Raw genomic sequence first — 14,970 nt, 5'->3', positions numbered from 1 at the left:
CTGCATTTTCTGTACCCGCCACTAGGTGTTTGCACGTATTCATGTGACCACCATGTGGTCATATACCAACGGATTCGTGTTTTTAACTGCACAGGGTTGTGTACTGTATACTAGGGCTGAATGGGTCGTTGTCGGCACGGGTACTACAGATGTGTACCCCAGGTACGTTTCTGTATACAGAAATGTACCCTAGGAAAAATCAGAATACAGAAACGTACCCTTGGACGATTCCATTCTACATTTCTTGATCGGAACTGTCATGTTGTTGTATTAGATGCATTTGATTGCGTTGTATAAGAGCATACACAGTAACGAGTATTTCACGGTGCACAACGTACACCACTCGCAATCAGCTGAACGGGAATAACTACATACGGTTTCGGTTTTGGGTTGCGGAGTATGGACTAGTCCGTCGTTTAGGGTACCGGGTACGTTTCTGTAGTTTGTTTAGGGTACATGTCTGTATACAGAAATGTACCTGGGGTATCTGTAGTACCTGTGCCGACAACGACCCCTTCAGCTATACTAGGGGTTGTCACAACACTGATAGAGTCTGCATACAAAACTGACAAGGATTTTACACCCGGACACAGGTGGGCTCGATCCGGACACCTCAAGCTCGCTGGATCACTAGCCTGCCGCCTTAGCTAGCTCGCCCACCACGCCCTACAGAAACCTCAAGATATGTCTGTAATGGGAAGGTAAAACTGTAAATATTGCAGTTTGGACGTTTAGCAATCACATTAAAATGAAAAAACATAATCGCTTGGTCTGTGTAAAGCAAATCTAGCTCACCGCTAGCAAACAAAGCTGGAGCACCTTACTGGGGACAGGTTCAGGAAGCGTATTTACCGCAACAAATACCGAAACATGATAGTATCTTAACAGTAAAGTGTAATTATGCCAATTTCACTTTTCTACGGTTCTGTAACCATTTCTCGAAAAAGTTCGAGCTTTCTGTTTCACACTCAAGCAGCACCTGTATATATTGAATTAACAAAATATATTTTACATAAACAGTAAACGTTGTTTGTAAGAAACACCTTTATAACTGACGGATATAACAAACTACATTGAGGTTCCTGGCAGATATTACATTTCTTATAATTAGTCGCGTATGATGTAATGCGTATGGTGACCTACAGGTATAATGACCGAATTATGGTCCGGTTTAACCTATTTTACTGTATAAACGCTCGTCCTATATACTTGTTGTATTATTTGGTGGTAGGTGCAGGTGCCACGATTTTACAATCTGCTGCGACTCTGCGTGGTGGAGAGTCGTATTACATACTAACATAAGCATGTGGCACATCCATGGCACAATCATGTGGTTCGTCCTGTATACGTTCTGATTCAATCATTTGTGCAAACTACTTTCCAAATAATATATTCGACGTTTGACCATTACAAAACACAGCCATTGATAGAAGTAACGACTGTCGTTATCTCCAACAGGACGCTCCTATCACGTGATCCAAGATAAGTGAACGGACAGCTGCCAATGCTGATAATAATGCCAATTAAAGTCATAACGAGTCCACGGTAGAATGTACGTGGCGGTTGTATTTTTGTGTGTGATGCTGGCGGGATCTCTGTCGGGACTAATCCTGCCAATGACAAATTCAGATGGTTCTGCAGACATGCCCAGTCTTTTGAATCATGTGTCACTGCTTGAGCAAACTTTGACAAGTCTTCAAACAACAACCTCACAAGTCCAGTCTGAACTGCATGCCACAAAGAAAGATCTCCAGGCCACGCAGTCACAGCTTCAGACTACCATGAACGACTTACACACAACTCGAACACAACTACAGTCGAGCGAAACACGACAACAGTTGGCAGCTGCTGAAATATCATCTTTGAAACACGAAGTTTCATCACTGAAGGCAGAGCTTCGTTCAACATCGGATGAACTCATCATGGTCAAGACACAAGTGGAGGATATGACACATGGTTATCAGCATGATAGTGTTCATCATAATCAAACACTTCTGGATGCCATCAGTCACGATGTGAACTTGAACACGGCACAGGTAAAAGCGGTAATGTCTGATGTCAAGCAGTTAAACAAACAACTAAATCTTGTGAACTCGACTGTGTACGACGTAAAGACAGAAGGACATGGTTTCTATCAAAATATGTCTTCCTGGGTGCAAACATTCACAGAGAAACAGTCGGAAGAAAGCATGAAACTCCAAGCCGCCAAATTGCTAGCTCATACTGCATCTAAACATATCGATAAGCTTGAGGACGATATGAAGTCATCCTATTCCAACATGTCCCTTGTCAGGCTGGATATACATTCAATCTGGAGGGATCTTCACTTAGCACAGAGTAACCTCAGTCTGGCCATCTTCGATGTTTTAACTTTGAAAAACAACTTATCTGTGGTTGAGAAGCAGTCCATGGAAAACAAACTATCACTATTGAAGGTTTTACAAGGTGAGCTCTTGTTCAGGATAAATTCGGTAAAAACGCGTGTGCATCCATTTACATTACCAGGAGGGTAGCCCTAGAAATTATTATCTCTAATCGTAGCCAATGTGTTAATAATGGGCTTAAAAAGTTCGTAGGGATACGAACGTTTCGAGAATAGCTAGGCAGATCTTCTTCAATAGGATATCTAAACTGGAACCATTCATAATCTACCATCTTAGATTCAGTGGATGGTCAGTGCTCGTTTCTAATTACTACTCTTAAACGATTTTTTATAACCGAAGTCAAAAAGGTATTGTGACACACAAACAACAACCAGAATTGGTGAAAAACGTTTAGTGACGAAAATGAAATGTTATTACATGAAAAGACAAATATTTCAATGTACGGTATCGATCAATAGTCCATAATAAAAGTGCATTTGGCATATGCAAATGGGCCGCAACACAACAGGGTGTTCACAAGCAAGTCCCATCTAGAGTAGCGTGTGTCTACCTTGTGCATGTATGCAGGCCCGCCTCACCGAGGTCACTAAACGTTGATGAATGTCTTGGAGAAGATCACCCCATATCAGGGAAGGGCTTACAATTGCATGCCTCAATTTCGGTTAACAATACCAGATAGATTCTGTTCAAAGGCAAGTAGATGTGCATAAGATTGACAATGTTCCCATAATATTACGGAAAACATAGTGTTCCATTGATGATCGTACGTTTATCTGTTTTGTGTCCTGTTAGCATACTTCAGAAGGGGTAATTTAGTCGACATTTTAGCTTCAGAAGTGTTACCGAACACACGATGTGCCGTACGCATAATGATCATGCTCTCAGGAATATATTTATGACCATATTCTGTTATGAGAAAGAACATTATTTCTGTTTCCTTAATTATGTCAACCCTTATTGGCTATAAGGTCATAGAGTATGACATATTGTATCCCTTCTTAAAAAGAAAAATGAAGGTTACTTTCTGGTTTCATGGTTAACTGGTTGGTCTTGTAAGCATTTTAGGGGCGGTTGGGTAGCCTAGTGGTTAAAGCGTTGGCTCGTCACGCCGAAGACCCGGGTTCGAATCCCCACATGGGTACAATGTGTGAAGCCCATTTCTGGTGTCCCCCGCCGTGATGTTGCTGGAATATTGCTAAAAGCGGCGTAAAACCAAACTCAGTCAGTCAGTGTAAGCATTTTAGGGGCGGTGGGGTAGCCAAGTGGTTAAAGCGTTCGCTCGTCACGCCGAAGACCCGGGTTCGAATCCCCACAAGGGTACAATGCGGAAGCCCATTTCTGGTGTTCCCCGCCGTGATGTTGCTGGAATATTGCTAAAAGCGGCGTAAAACCAAACTCAGTCAGTCAGTGTAAGCATTTTAAATGTTCAATTCCAATCCAATGCTTTTGAACAATTTGCCGAACTGACTGTCTTGACTGTAAGTTTTTATAACATTTTCATACGTCCGGGGTAAAGAAATGTCTTGATATTTATAAACTACACTGATACATTCCACTTGCTGAATGGTAATCTACTTATTTTGTGATCTAATTGTTGTTGGGTTTTTTGCGTTAATCTACAGAAGTAAAGACCAGAAATGTGGCATTCAATGTGAACTACCCTTCAAGTCCATCATCCGAAAACACGCCATTGATATTCAGCACCATCCTCTACAACGAAGGCTCTGGCTACAGCACCAGCACGGGAACGTTCACTGCTCCAGTCTCTGGAACCTACGTCTTCTGGACACATCTGGCACTGACGCATGCAAACACTAACATGTCCTTCGACATCATCAAGTCAGGAGGAGTGATCATGGCCAACGGCTACACGGAGACGGACTCGAGCATTGATGAAACTGATGCTTCTGCCATTACGGTAACTCATCTGGACAAGGGGGAGGAAACGTGGGTGCAGATGGCCTTCTCACGTGATATCTACCCAAGTTCATCATATTTCGGTGGCGCTCTGCTATCGGAGGACTGAGTACTGAGTTCCATCATGCACTGACAGGGACACCATAAGTGGCATTGTGATCATCCCAATCATACACGACACCAACGACAAGCAATACGTATATCTCTTTCCCCACTAGCAATCTGGTTAATAGTGAGTGAATGAGTGGGTTTAGTTTTACGCCGCTTTCAGAAATATTCCAGCAATATCGCGGCGGGGGACACCACAACTGGGCTTCATACATTGTACCCATGGAATCGAACCCGGGTATTTGGCGTGACGAGCGAACGCTTTAACCACTACGCTACCCAACCCCAAATCTTTTTAATGCTTAGATGCATTGAGTATATGGGTATTTTCAGGTGACATTAGAAGAATAGCGACATATCCCTTTCCATAATGTTTTGAAATGTCTGCTGAAAGAAGAGCGATTTGCTCGATTTCGATTTTGTTATAAGAAATCGTTTATGAACCTTATCGGAAACATATTGTACAAATGGGGCATTATTTTGAGTATTGGAAACTGATGGGTTAAATGCGGAACTATCGTCACTGTTGAAAAACATCCTGAAAGCTTTCCTATAACTTTGAATGATATATTTTTGATGCAACAACTTTAGCACGAAGTAAACTTCGTCAACCGCGTCACCAATTATAACTACCCGATCACCATTATGGAAAGTACGTACACTTCACAGAATAACGTATTACATGCATGTATTGCATTATTTATAAACGCATAAACATTTTCATATTAGTGTTGTTTATTTCCTAAAGTTTCTTCCATGTGGCCATATTGGACCAGACTACATTTGTTAGCCTTCAGTTCTATTCCTGGTGGCGGCACACCCTTTCAGTGTGTTTTTTTCAATGGATGTAGGTAACTTAAAAGGAAAATAAATAAAACTAACTCTGTTCGTGAAATCGAACAGAATAAAGATTTTTGGGGCCACTGTAACGGTTTCATTCAGGTTTTTTTAGTGATTCCCGCAGAGGTGTCTCTTAATTCTTCAGACAGAAACGAAAATGGACCGATCTCAACAAAACATTATGCCTTTTGTGAGCTTTTGTAGAGTATTCTCACCCAAGGGCTGCTTATATAATCAACGCATTCAGACTCATAGCAACCCGGCAGAAGATAGATTTACCCGATGCTTGGGGACAAATGAACGGAACGGGCCATCTGGCTTACTTTACAACCTCTGCAATCTCCCTGCTTACATTACAATCTATCTCGGTCGATGAAACGAATCTAGCACATGATCTATATCTGTTGACCTCACTACTTTCATTGGGGTTACACACTACATTTTACAATGGAGCTTACCGGATCGTTCAGTCTTGGTGACCTCAGTCTTGGTGACCTCACTACTTTCATTGGGGTGACACTCTACATTTTACGATGGAGCTTACCGGATCGTTCAGTCTTGGTGACCTCAGTATTGGTTACGTCATTCTACCATATCGACGCACTTGGTATAGATTTAACACAGTGCATACAATATTGAAGTAATGTATTTTCTTGTCATTTTGAACGTTTGGCGTAACTTGCAGCTTAAAAAAAAATCTCATGCATGTCGTAAGAAGCTACTAACGGTATCTATTGTTCAGGATTGCTGACTTAGTAACCAAGTAACCAAGTGAGCAACCCAGGGCCCCGTTCCTCAAAGCGATCGTAGCGCTACGACAGTCGTAACTCCCATACTTTAACATAGACTTACGACTGTCGTAGCGCTAAGATGATCGTAACTACCATACTTTAACATAGACTTACGTCTGTCGTAGCGCTAAGATGATCGTAACTACCATACTTTAACATAGACTTACGTCTGTCGTAGCGCTAAGATGATCGTAACTCCCATACTTTAACATAGACTTACGACTGTCGTAGCGCTACGATTGCTTTGAGGAACGGGGCCCTGGCCACTAGCTATGTCATCGTATCCCAACTGCGTAGATCGATACTCATGATGCTGATCACTGGAATGTCTGGTCCGGCTTCGATTATTTACAGTCGCCATATTGCTGGAATATTGCTGATTGTTGCGTTAAAACAACAAATAAAACAAAACACCTCAACGGTAATGATATTTTCAGTTCGATCTGTCCATATTTCAAACATTACACAGACAACGAACACAACGACGTTGTTACTAATATGTTCATTGTATAAAGATGTTAGAATGAAATACTTTAGATTTGAAGGTACCCAACACAACGACAATCTATACTGTAAATGAAGGGTAAATTAGCCTTAAGAGGTCAACTGAGAGAAGATATATTAAATATTATTAAATATGAATGTATTGAGATTTAGCAAAATTATGTGGCATTAATGGCAATAGATCACAGGTATGCGAAACAAATCTGTCTCTCTAATATTTGAACTGACCTGTGTCAATGTTTGTAGCAATGTAATCATGACTCCAGGTAACCGCTTACCGTCCCGCCATGCTACAAACACATGGTTGCTTAAGTCAATATGTGGTTAAACTGATTGATCTGCCTCGCAGCTGTTTTATTTGTTCCATTGTTACCGCAAATAGTTAAAAAAACACACACACCACCACCACCACACACACCCTACCCCACCCCACCAACTCCCACCAACAACACCCTTTAGAACCTGGGGAAAATCTAACTTGATCATATCCATATAGCTGGAATAATGATGAGTGCGGCGTAAAACTAAACTCACTCACTCTAACTTCCATTTAGGCTTTCGCTTTGGAGAAAATGTCAGACCGAAGGGGCAATAATGTAGAGGGACTGTGATATAAACCCCATATTCTACACCTTCACTACAGCTGAGCTCCACTCACCCCCACCCCAATCACGATCCTGACTGCCCCCCATGTACATGTACTCAACTCACCCCCTCCCCAAAAACAATGTACCTCTAACCCAGGCCTTCTACATGAACTCTCTCCCCGACCCAACGCCTGTTTACCACCCCTCTACACTTAACGAAAAAACCAACTGACTCACCCTAACCTTGACTCAACCCTACCCCGATTGTATTTCCCCTCCCGTTAGCCACTCCCAACTTCATACCGGCCATGTTGGTTCCAGGTAACACTAGTAGCTTAACCCTATAAAGCGAGACATGCACGCCTTGGCAACGTCCGTTCATTTTACCTGATACACAAGCCTGACTTTCGAACAATAAAGCTGACCTTCGATAGGTAGAGACGGTGTAAGTTGCAGTACTGTAATGGGGGGTATACGGTGTTTAAATATATCATGAAGTAAATATAACCTCATAAGAAACTGAAATTGATTCATATATCTTACGAGTATTTAACTGACTAATCGATCCGAACCACATTTTACAGTTCAGTGACTGTCGTATTGTCCCTCGTAAACAATTATACCAAGCCTGGGCGGTGTACCAGGCATACATGGTCTTTTGTTCAAGGTCACGTGAACCAATCAGAGATGGGCATTCTTACATGCGTGTGGATAAGGGTTTTTTAGTCACGGACAACACGTCAGTGTTGATAGTCGGGCAATACCCAACTTTACAATGAGTCGGACTAAATCATCTTTTCTTACCCTATGCATATTGGTCGGGACTGTTATTGTGGTATTTATGTGGAAGAACAAGGAGGACCAATACAGGTAATTACTATATACACAAACACGGAAAATATAACGTCGCCAATGTGACGAGACCAATTTTACCTACACAAAAGTAAGGTAAGGTTCTTTTTAGAAGTTGGTGTTCAAGTAAAATGCAAATATTATGGATGACAACTTCTTCATTATTGTATGTCACAACGTTTCTGGGCTATTCCTTGCCCCTTCGTCAGGTCAAGATATATCAATGAGTATATATACTAAATGTACAAGACTGACTGACTGACTGAGTTTGGTTTTACGCCGCGCTTTTAGCAATATTCCAGCAACATCACGGCGGGGACACCAGAAATGGGCTTCACACATAGTACCCATCTGGGGATTCGAACCTGGGTCTTCGGCGTGACGAGTCAACGCTTTAACCACTAGGCTACCCCACCGCCCAAAATGTACAAGAAACCAGTGTTGCATGTATATACAATAAATTGGATAAGAAACGGGAGATGATAGAGTAAGATGTACAGATAATGGGCATGCCCTGGCGAAGGGGCAAGGAATAGCCCAGAAACGTTGTGCCATGCAATAAAGAAGAAGTTGTCATACATAATATTTGCCTTTTACACCAAAATAACCAATACTTCAAATGAGGAAAGGCCAAATCCACTACTTTCCCCATATTAGTGGACAAAAAAGTGGATTATTAATTAAAATGAATAATCATATCTTTTTTGTAGACACAAACAGGTACGATATAATATTATTTACCAATTCTTCTATTGAAACAGTGTAATTGAACATGTAGAAACACATGAACAGTGTTTACACTAAATTTCACTTCATTTAAAAAACCGAAACGGACTTTGATCAACAGCGAATGCTACAAAAATATACACTTGAACACAGTCGTCGCATTTCTTGTGGTAAATTGGCTCCTGTTAGCGGTACAGTCAGTAATTTACGGAAGCGTAGTAGGGCCACGGTGAAAATGTTTTTGGTTACTATCTCCTACGTAGGACTTAATATCTCCTACGTAGGACTTAGTATCTCCTACGTAGGAGTTAGTATATCCTAGGTGGGCATCTCCTACGTAGGACTTAGTATCTCCTACGTAGGACTTAGCATCTCCTACGTAGGACTTAGTATCTCCTACGTAGGACTTAGTATCTCCTACGTAGGACTTAGTATCTCCTACGTAGGACTTAATATCTCCTACGTAGGACTTAGTATCTCCTACGTAGGACTTACTATCTCCTACGTAGGACTTACTATCTCCTACGTAGGACTTACTATCTCCTACGTAGGACTTACTATCTCCTACGTAGGACTTAATATCTCCTACGTAGGACTTAGTATCTCCTACGTAGGAGTTAATATCTCCTACGTAGGACTTAGTATCTCCTACGTAGGAGTTAGTATATCCTAGGTGGGCATCTCCTACGTAGGACTTAGTATCTCCTACGTAGGACTTAATATCTCCTACGTAGGACTTAGCATCTCCTACGTAGGACTTACTATCTCCTACGTAGGACTTAATATCTCCTACGTAGGACTTAATATCTCCTACGTAGGACTTAGTATCTCCTACGTAGGACTTACTATCTCCTACGTAGGACTTACTATCTCCTACGTAGGACATAGTATCTCCTACGTAGTACTTAATATTTCCTGTATGAGATGATCGATATACGTTTTATGGATTAATCTGAAACGGTCGACTTAAAGCCCCAGACACGCACACAATCTCCTGTTCCACTGTTTCAGTCACTGTAAGAGTCTACAGTCATTCGTTTCATTCACTATTAGAGTCTACAGTTATGTGTTTCATTTACTGTTAGAGTCTACTATCATGTGTTTCATTTACTATTAGAGTCTACTGTTTCCTTCACTATTAGAGTCATGTGTTCAACTAACTGTTGCACATTAGTACTGTGTTGGACCGACTGTTATACTTTACTGCCTTGCGTTCAGTTTGCTCTACTATTACGCGTTGCAGTTAGTTCACTGTTATATGTTACACTTTACTATTATGCATTGGATATTTCAGAGGTCGTTGCACATGAATCATAATCTGCGTGTACGGACGTGTCTTAGACTATCGGTGGCAATCTATGTGTACGTATCCCCTTATATTTATACAAATAACTATAATGACAATTCTTTGCCTTTTTGAATTTCGTATTGTTTGACGCCGCACTCAACACTTGTCCACCCCAGTCAAGTCAACCTGCAAACAATTACGAATAAAACCGCAAACGAGCGTTGCATCCGATCCAACTTAGCCCCATCAAGACAAGCAACAACTTGCGGAGGTCGTGTTATAACCCGAGTTTCATATCACAACCTCACTCCAACCATCCCACCCTCCTCTCTCTCTCTCTCTCTCTCTGTGTATGTGTGTGTGTTTGTGTGTGAATAGATGTATGTATGATAGATTAACCATAACCATACCCAAACCTCCATAACTGCAATTAGAACAGGGTCCACATCACCCTAACGTAATACACACACAATAACACTGTACAGTAACACTGCGTTAGTGTCATGCATATTCACTGACTCACATTTCGACTATCTCACGTCCTGCATAGCCAAACATTTCTCAACTTAGTAACCATCCTTAAAAAGGATATATTAAGTCCTACGTAGGAGATACTAAGTCCTACGTAGGAGATACTAAGTCCTACGTAGGAGATAGTAAATCCTACGTAGGAGATAATAAGTCCTACTTAGGAGATAATAAGTCCAACGTAGGAGATACTAAGTCCTACGTAGGAGATACTAACTCCTACGTAGGAGATAGTATGTCCTACGTAGGAGATTGGTGGGTGGGTCCTACGTAGGAAATACTAAGTCCAACGTAGGAGATACTAAGTCCTACGTAGGAGATACTAAGTCCTACGTAGGAGATACTAAGTCCTACGTAGGAGATATTAAGTCCTACGTAGGAGATAGTGACCCCAAAAAATGTTTTCACCGTGGCCCTACTACGCTTCCGTAGTAATTTGTAACGGACTGTAGTTTCATCTTTCAACCAGGTACACCAGAACTTGATCATATGTACTAGACAAAAATAGTTTGGGATATATGTAAATTTTGAAATTATGAATAATGATCTACTTATTCATTGACACACTGATAAAATATCAGTCATAAAAATACCAATATCCCTAACTTATTTTGTCCAGTATATTTCCCTGCCTAGGGGGCGTAAACTGTGCTCTATATTACTTTGCCGTGTTGAAATAATACAGGACTGACATATTGATTAGAATATTGTACTTGCTTTATTAGTTTTTGTTAATTCATTATTATTTGGTTTGTTGCATATGAATGTTAATATATCAACTTGCTTACTTGGTTAAATTGGTTAGGTTTTATGGCTTTGATAAGTGGCTAATTTGATGGCATTGTGGTTGATTTCAATCGGACATTTGATCCACAGATCGATTAATTGATCGATTGGTTGGCTGCTTGATTGGGGCCAATTCGGTTGTTTTGTTTTGTTGGTTGGAAGATGGGTTGGTTGGGTTGGTGGAAGATGGGTTGGTTGGGTAATGGGTGGAAGATCGGTCGGTTGGGAGGGTAGAGATTGGTTGGTTGGGTAGTTGGAAGATCGGTTGGTTGGGAGGGTGGAGATGGGTTGGTTGGGTGGGTGGAAGATTAGTCGGTTGGGAGCGTAGAGATGGGTTGTTTGGGAGGGTGGAGATGGATTGGTTGGGTAGTTAGAAGATGGGTTGGTTGGGAGGGTGGAGATGGGTTGGTTGGGTGGGTGGATGATTGGTCGGTTGGGAGAGTAGAGATGGGTTGGTTGGGAGGGTGGAAGATTGGTCGGTTGGGAGGGTAGAGATGGGTTGTTTGGGTTGAAGGAAGATTGGTCGGTTGGGAGGTTGGAGATGGGTTGGTTGGGTAGTTGGAAGATGGGTTGGTTGGGAGGGTAGAGATGGGTTGGTTGGGTGGGTGGAAGATTGGTCGGTTCGGAAGGTAGAGATGGGTTGGTTGGAAGGGTGGAGATGGGTTGGTTGGGTAGTTGGAAGATGGGTTGGTTGGGAGTGTGGAGATAGGTGGGTTGGGTGGGTGGAAGATTGGTCGGTTGGGAGGGTAGAGTTGGGCTGGTTGGGAGGGTGGAAGAACGGTTGTTGGATAGGTGGAAGATGGGTCGGTTGGGACGGTGGAGATGGGTTGGTTGGGTGGATGGAAGATGGGTTGGTTGGGAGGGTGGAGATGGGTTGGTTGGGTGGGTGGAAGATGGTTAAATCAAATGCAATTAAAATCTACCTGATCGTGACATATGCTATACCCATTACAAGGCAATTGATGAATAGTTGAGCCTTGAGAAAATGAACAATTCAGAAACCTGTTCAAAAAGGTGTTTCCAAACAATATTTGTAAAGTAATAGAATATAATTGGAGGGGATGGGTCTGTCATGAATTTTTTCAAACCTTATTTTCGTGTTTGCAGAAACGTACCTCTTAGTGACACCATTGAGGCGCATATAGTTGTAGAACCAAATAGCGGAAGAGTAGTTAGCGACGCTCCTCGCTATCTGAATGAGGCAAACATGATCAAGGGAGGTAAGCAAAGAGATACCCGGAAGTGCACAAGTGCACACTGCTCCACAATGACGTTATTAAATCCACAGCCTCTGTATAGACTCGGTGACGTCATAACAGTGGAGATCAACACTTACAATCATTACGGAGAGAAGCAAACAGTTGGCGGCGATTTCTTTAGATTATGGATGGAAAACACAGAGGACAAAGTTGCAGTTGCTGGAGACGTCTTCGACAACAACAACGGCAGCTACACCGGGTTTCTCAGAGTCCAGTGGTCAGGCATGGGAAGGATCCGCTGCTTTCTCGAGCGTCGTAGGGAGGAACTAGCGATGTTCTATTCCACCATGGCTGATCATGGAACGCTGTGGCATCTGAAACGAGAGTTCGTATGGGGCTTCTTGGTGAAAGAGAGTACGAGCTGCAGCATGTTACGGAACAGCCTAGGAGACATCTGCAACTTTACTTCTCTAAATGACGGTTTCCCGTGGTACTGTGAAAAGCCGAAAAATTCACTCTTTAGCTGCGACACCTACAGTAAGTCCTGGTCCCTGAATGTAGCATATCTCCCGAAGGAAACACAGCAACGTGACATATACTATTTGTAAGTATGATATTATTCGTTTTATAGTATTTTGTTCCTAAATATGAACCAGATTGTGTCGTTACCAATTAAAGAACGTTTCCGTGCAAAATGTAAGCAATTTAGATGTCTAGAACTTTTGTTAAAGCAGATTACAGCGTTTTTTTGTTTTCACTTTGACGCTGATACTTTGAAATGATTTCAGTTGTCACAATAAAATGGAAGGTCCAAATAAAAAACATATGTCTCACACTCACAGACAGACACACATGCATACATACATACATACACACACGCGCACACACGCACGCACAGACATACAGACATACAGACATACAGACATACAGACAGACATACAGACAGACAGACAGACAGACATACAGACAGACATACAGACAGACATACAGACAGACATACAGGCATACATACAGGCATACAGACAGGCATACAGACAGGCATACAGACAGGCATACAGGCAGGCATACAGGCAGGCATACAGGCAGGCATACAGGCAGGCAGACAGGCAGGCAGGCAGGCAGGCAGGCAGACAGGCAGGCAGACAGGCAGGCAGACAGGCAGGCAGGCAGGCAGGCAGGCAGGCAGGCGAGGCAGGCAGACAGACAGACAGACAGACAGACAGACAGACATACAGACATACATACATACATACATACATACATACATACATACATATATACATACATACATGCTTTTATTACTTTTCCGTATCTGTGCTAGTGGATTCATCAACGAGAAAACTTAAAATATATTCCTGCACCATGTACGTATAACGTAGCCTTTCAAGGATATCATCAACAAGTTGAACCTCAGTTGCACCACCCAACCCTGCAAGTAACAGAAAGAAACCGCCTGTTTCAGATCATCTTAACCAGACAATGACTTCCTTCTGCCCACCTTACAAATAACGAGCGAAATGGGTAAGTATGTGTCAAATATATATCAAATCTCAAACTATGCAATATTCCCATTATAGGATTAATAGGTTGTTGTTTTTTAACACCACACTCAGCAATATTCAACCTGTATTGCGGCGTTCTGTATACGATCGAATCTGGACTACACAATCAAGTGATCAACATCTGGACCATCGAACTACGCAATTGGGATACATGTTTTAATCACCTCTGTGAGCCTGACCACATGATCCATTTAGTCGCCTCTTACAAGCACGGGTTTTTGAAGACCATATCGAACCTGGCCCTCACGGGGCGACAGTCATTGGCTGCTGAAGACCAATTCTCACCCGGATCTTCACGGGCTCTACTTAAAAGAAGTTTAACACCAAAACTTACATATAACTTTTGGTGGTACTGTCACTATGGGAACAGGATATTGAAGCGAGAGCGAGTATGGTTTCAAGCCGCTTTTAGCAATATTCCAGCAATATCACGGCAGGAGACACCAGAAATGGACTTCACACATTTACCCATTAGGGGATATTGATGAATGCGTTTGGTGTTGAACAGAAAAAAAGACAAAACACCCAAAAACAATCTGGCATTTGAATTACCTATTTTTTGCATCTTTCAGAAACTGGGAATAAAAAGGTGGACACGCCTAAAACGCCCTGCAGTCAACTTTCGCCGAAGTATACCTGGCAACGCAAGTATCCTGTTGGAGTTATTTACATAACTAAGTGGAAACCCACGCTGTGTTTGGACACCCTAGAATCTACAGCCCGGGCATATCGACAGTGTTTAAGGAACCGACGACTATGGATCCCCGGGGATTCAACCAGTCGTCAATTCAAGGAGGCCCTTCACGTCACACTCAACTTACAAAATCGAAATACTCAGCTCTTGGAGGACAAGCAAGACAATTTTTCCGTGGCTTTGTTTGCTCATGAATTCCCACTC

The 14,970-nt window shown here is 42.2% G+C and overlaps 2 protein-coding genes across 2 annotated transcripts; both read left to right on the top strand.

Moving 5' to 3' along the window:
* Positions 1-1,538: 1,538 nt before the first annotated feature.
* LOC124270027 lies at positions 1,539-5,130 on the top strand. The gene is made up of 2 exons (XM_046705047.1): positions 1,539-2,445; positions 4,007-5,130. Exons 1-2 carry the CDS (start codon positions 1,551-1,553, stop codon positions 4,408-4,410), a joined length of 1,299 nt encoding a protein of 432 aa, XP_046561003.1. The 5' UTR covers positions 1,539-1,550; the 3' UTR covers positions 4,411-5,130.
* A 7,448-nt stretch (positions 5,131-12,578) lies between these two features.
* Positions 12,579-13,118, top strand: LOC124270032 (NXPE family member 3-like). Its single transcript, XM_046705052.1, has one exon. It carries the CDS (start codon positions 12,579-12,581, stop codon positions 13,116-13,118), a length of 540 nt encoding a protein of 179 aa, XP_046561008.1.
* The last annotated feature ends 1,852 nt before the right edge of the window (positions 13,119-14,970 follow it).

This window comes from Haliotis rubra, unplaced genomic scaffold (genome assembly GCF_003918875.1).
Source record: "Haliotis rubra isolate DU_JTF1 unplaced genomic scaffold, ASM391887v1 Scf1491, whole genome shotgun sequence".
Lineage (NCBI taxonomy): Eukaryota > Metazoa > Mollusca > Gastropoda > Lepetellida > Haliotidae > Haliotis > Haliotis rubra.
The sequence above is the reverse complement of the archived record's forward strand: the minus strand, read 5'-3'. Positions and strand labels throughout refer to the sequence as shown.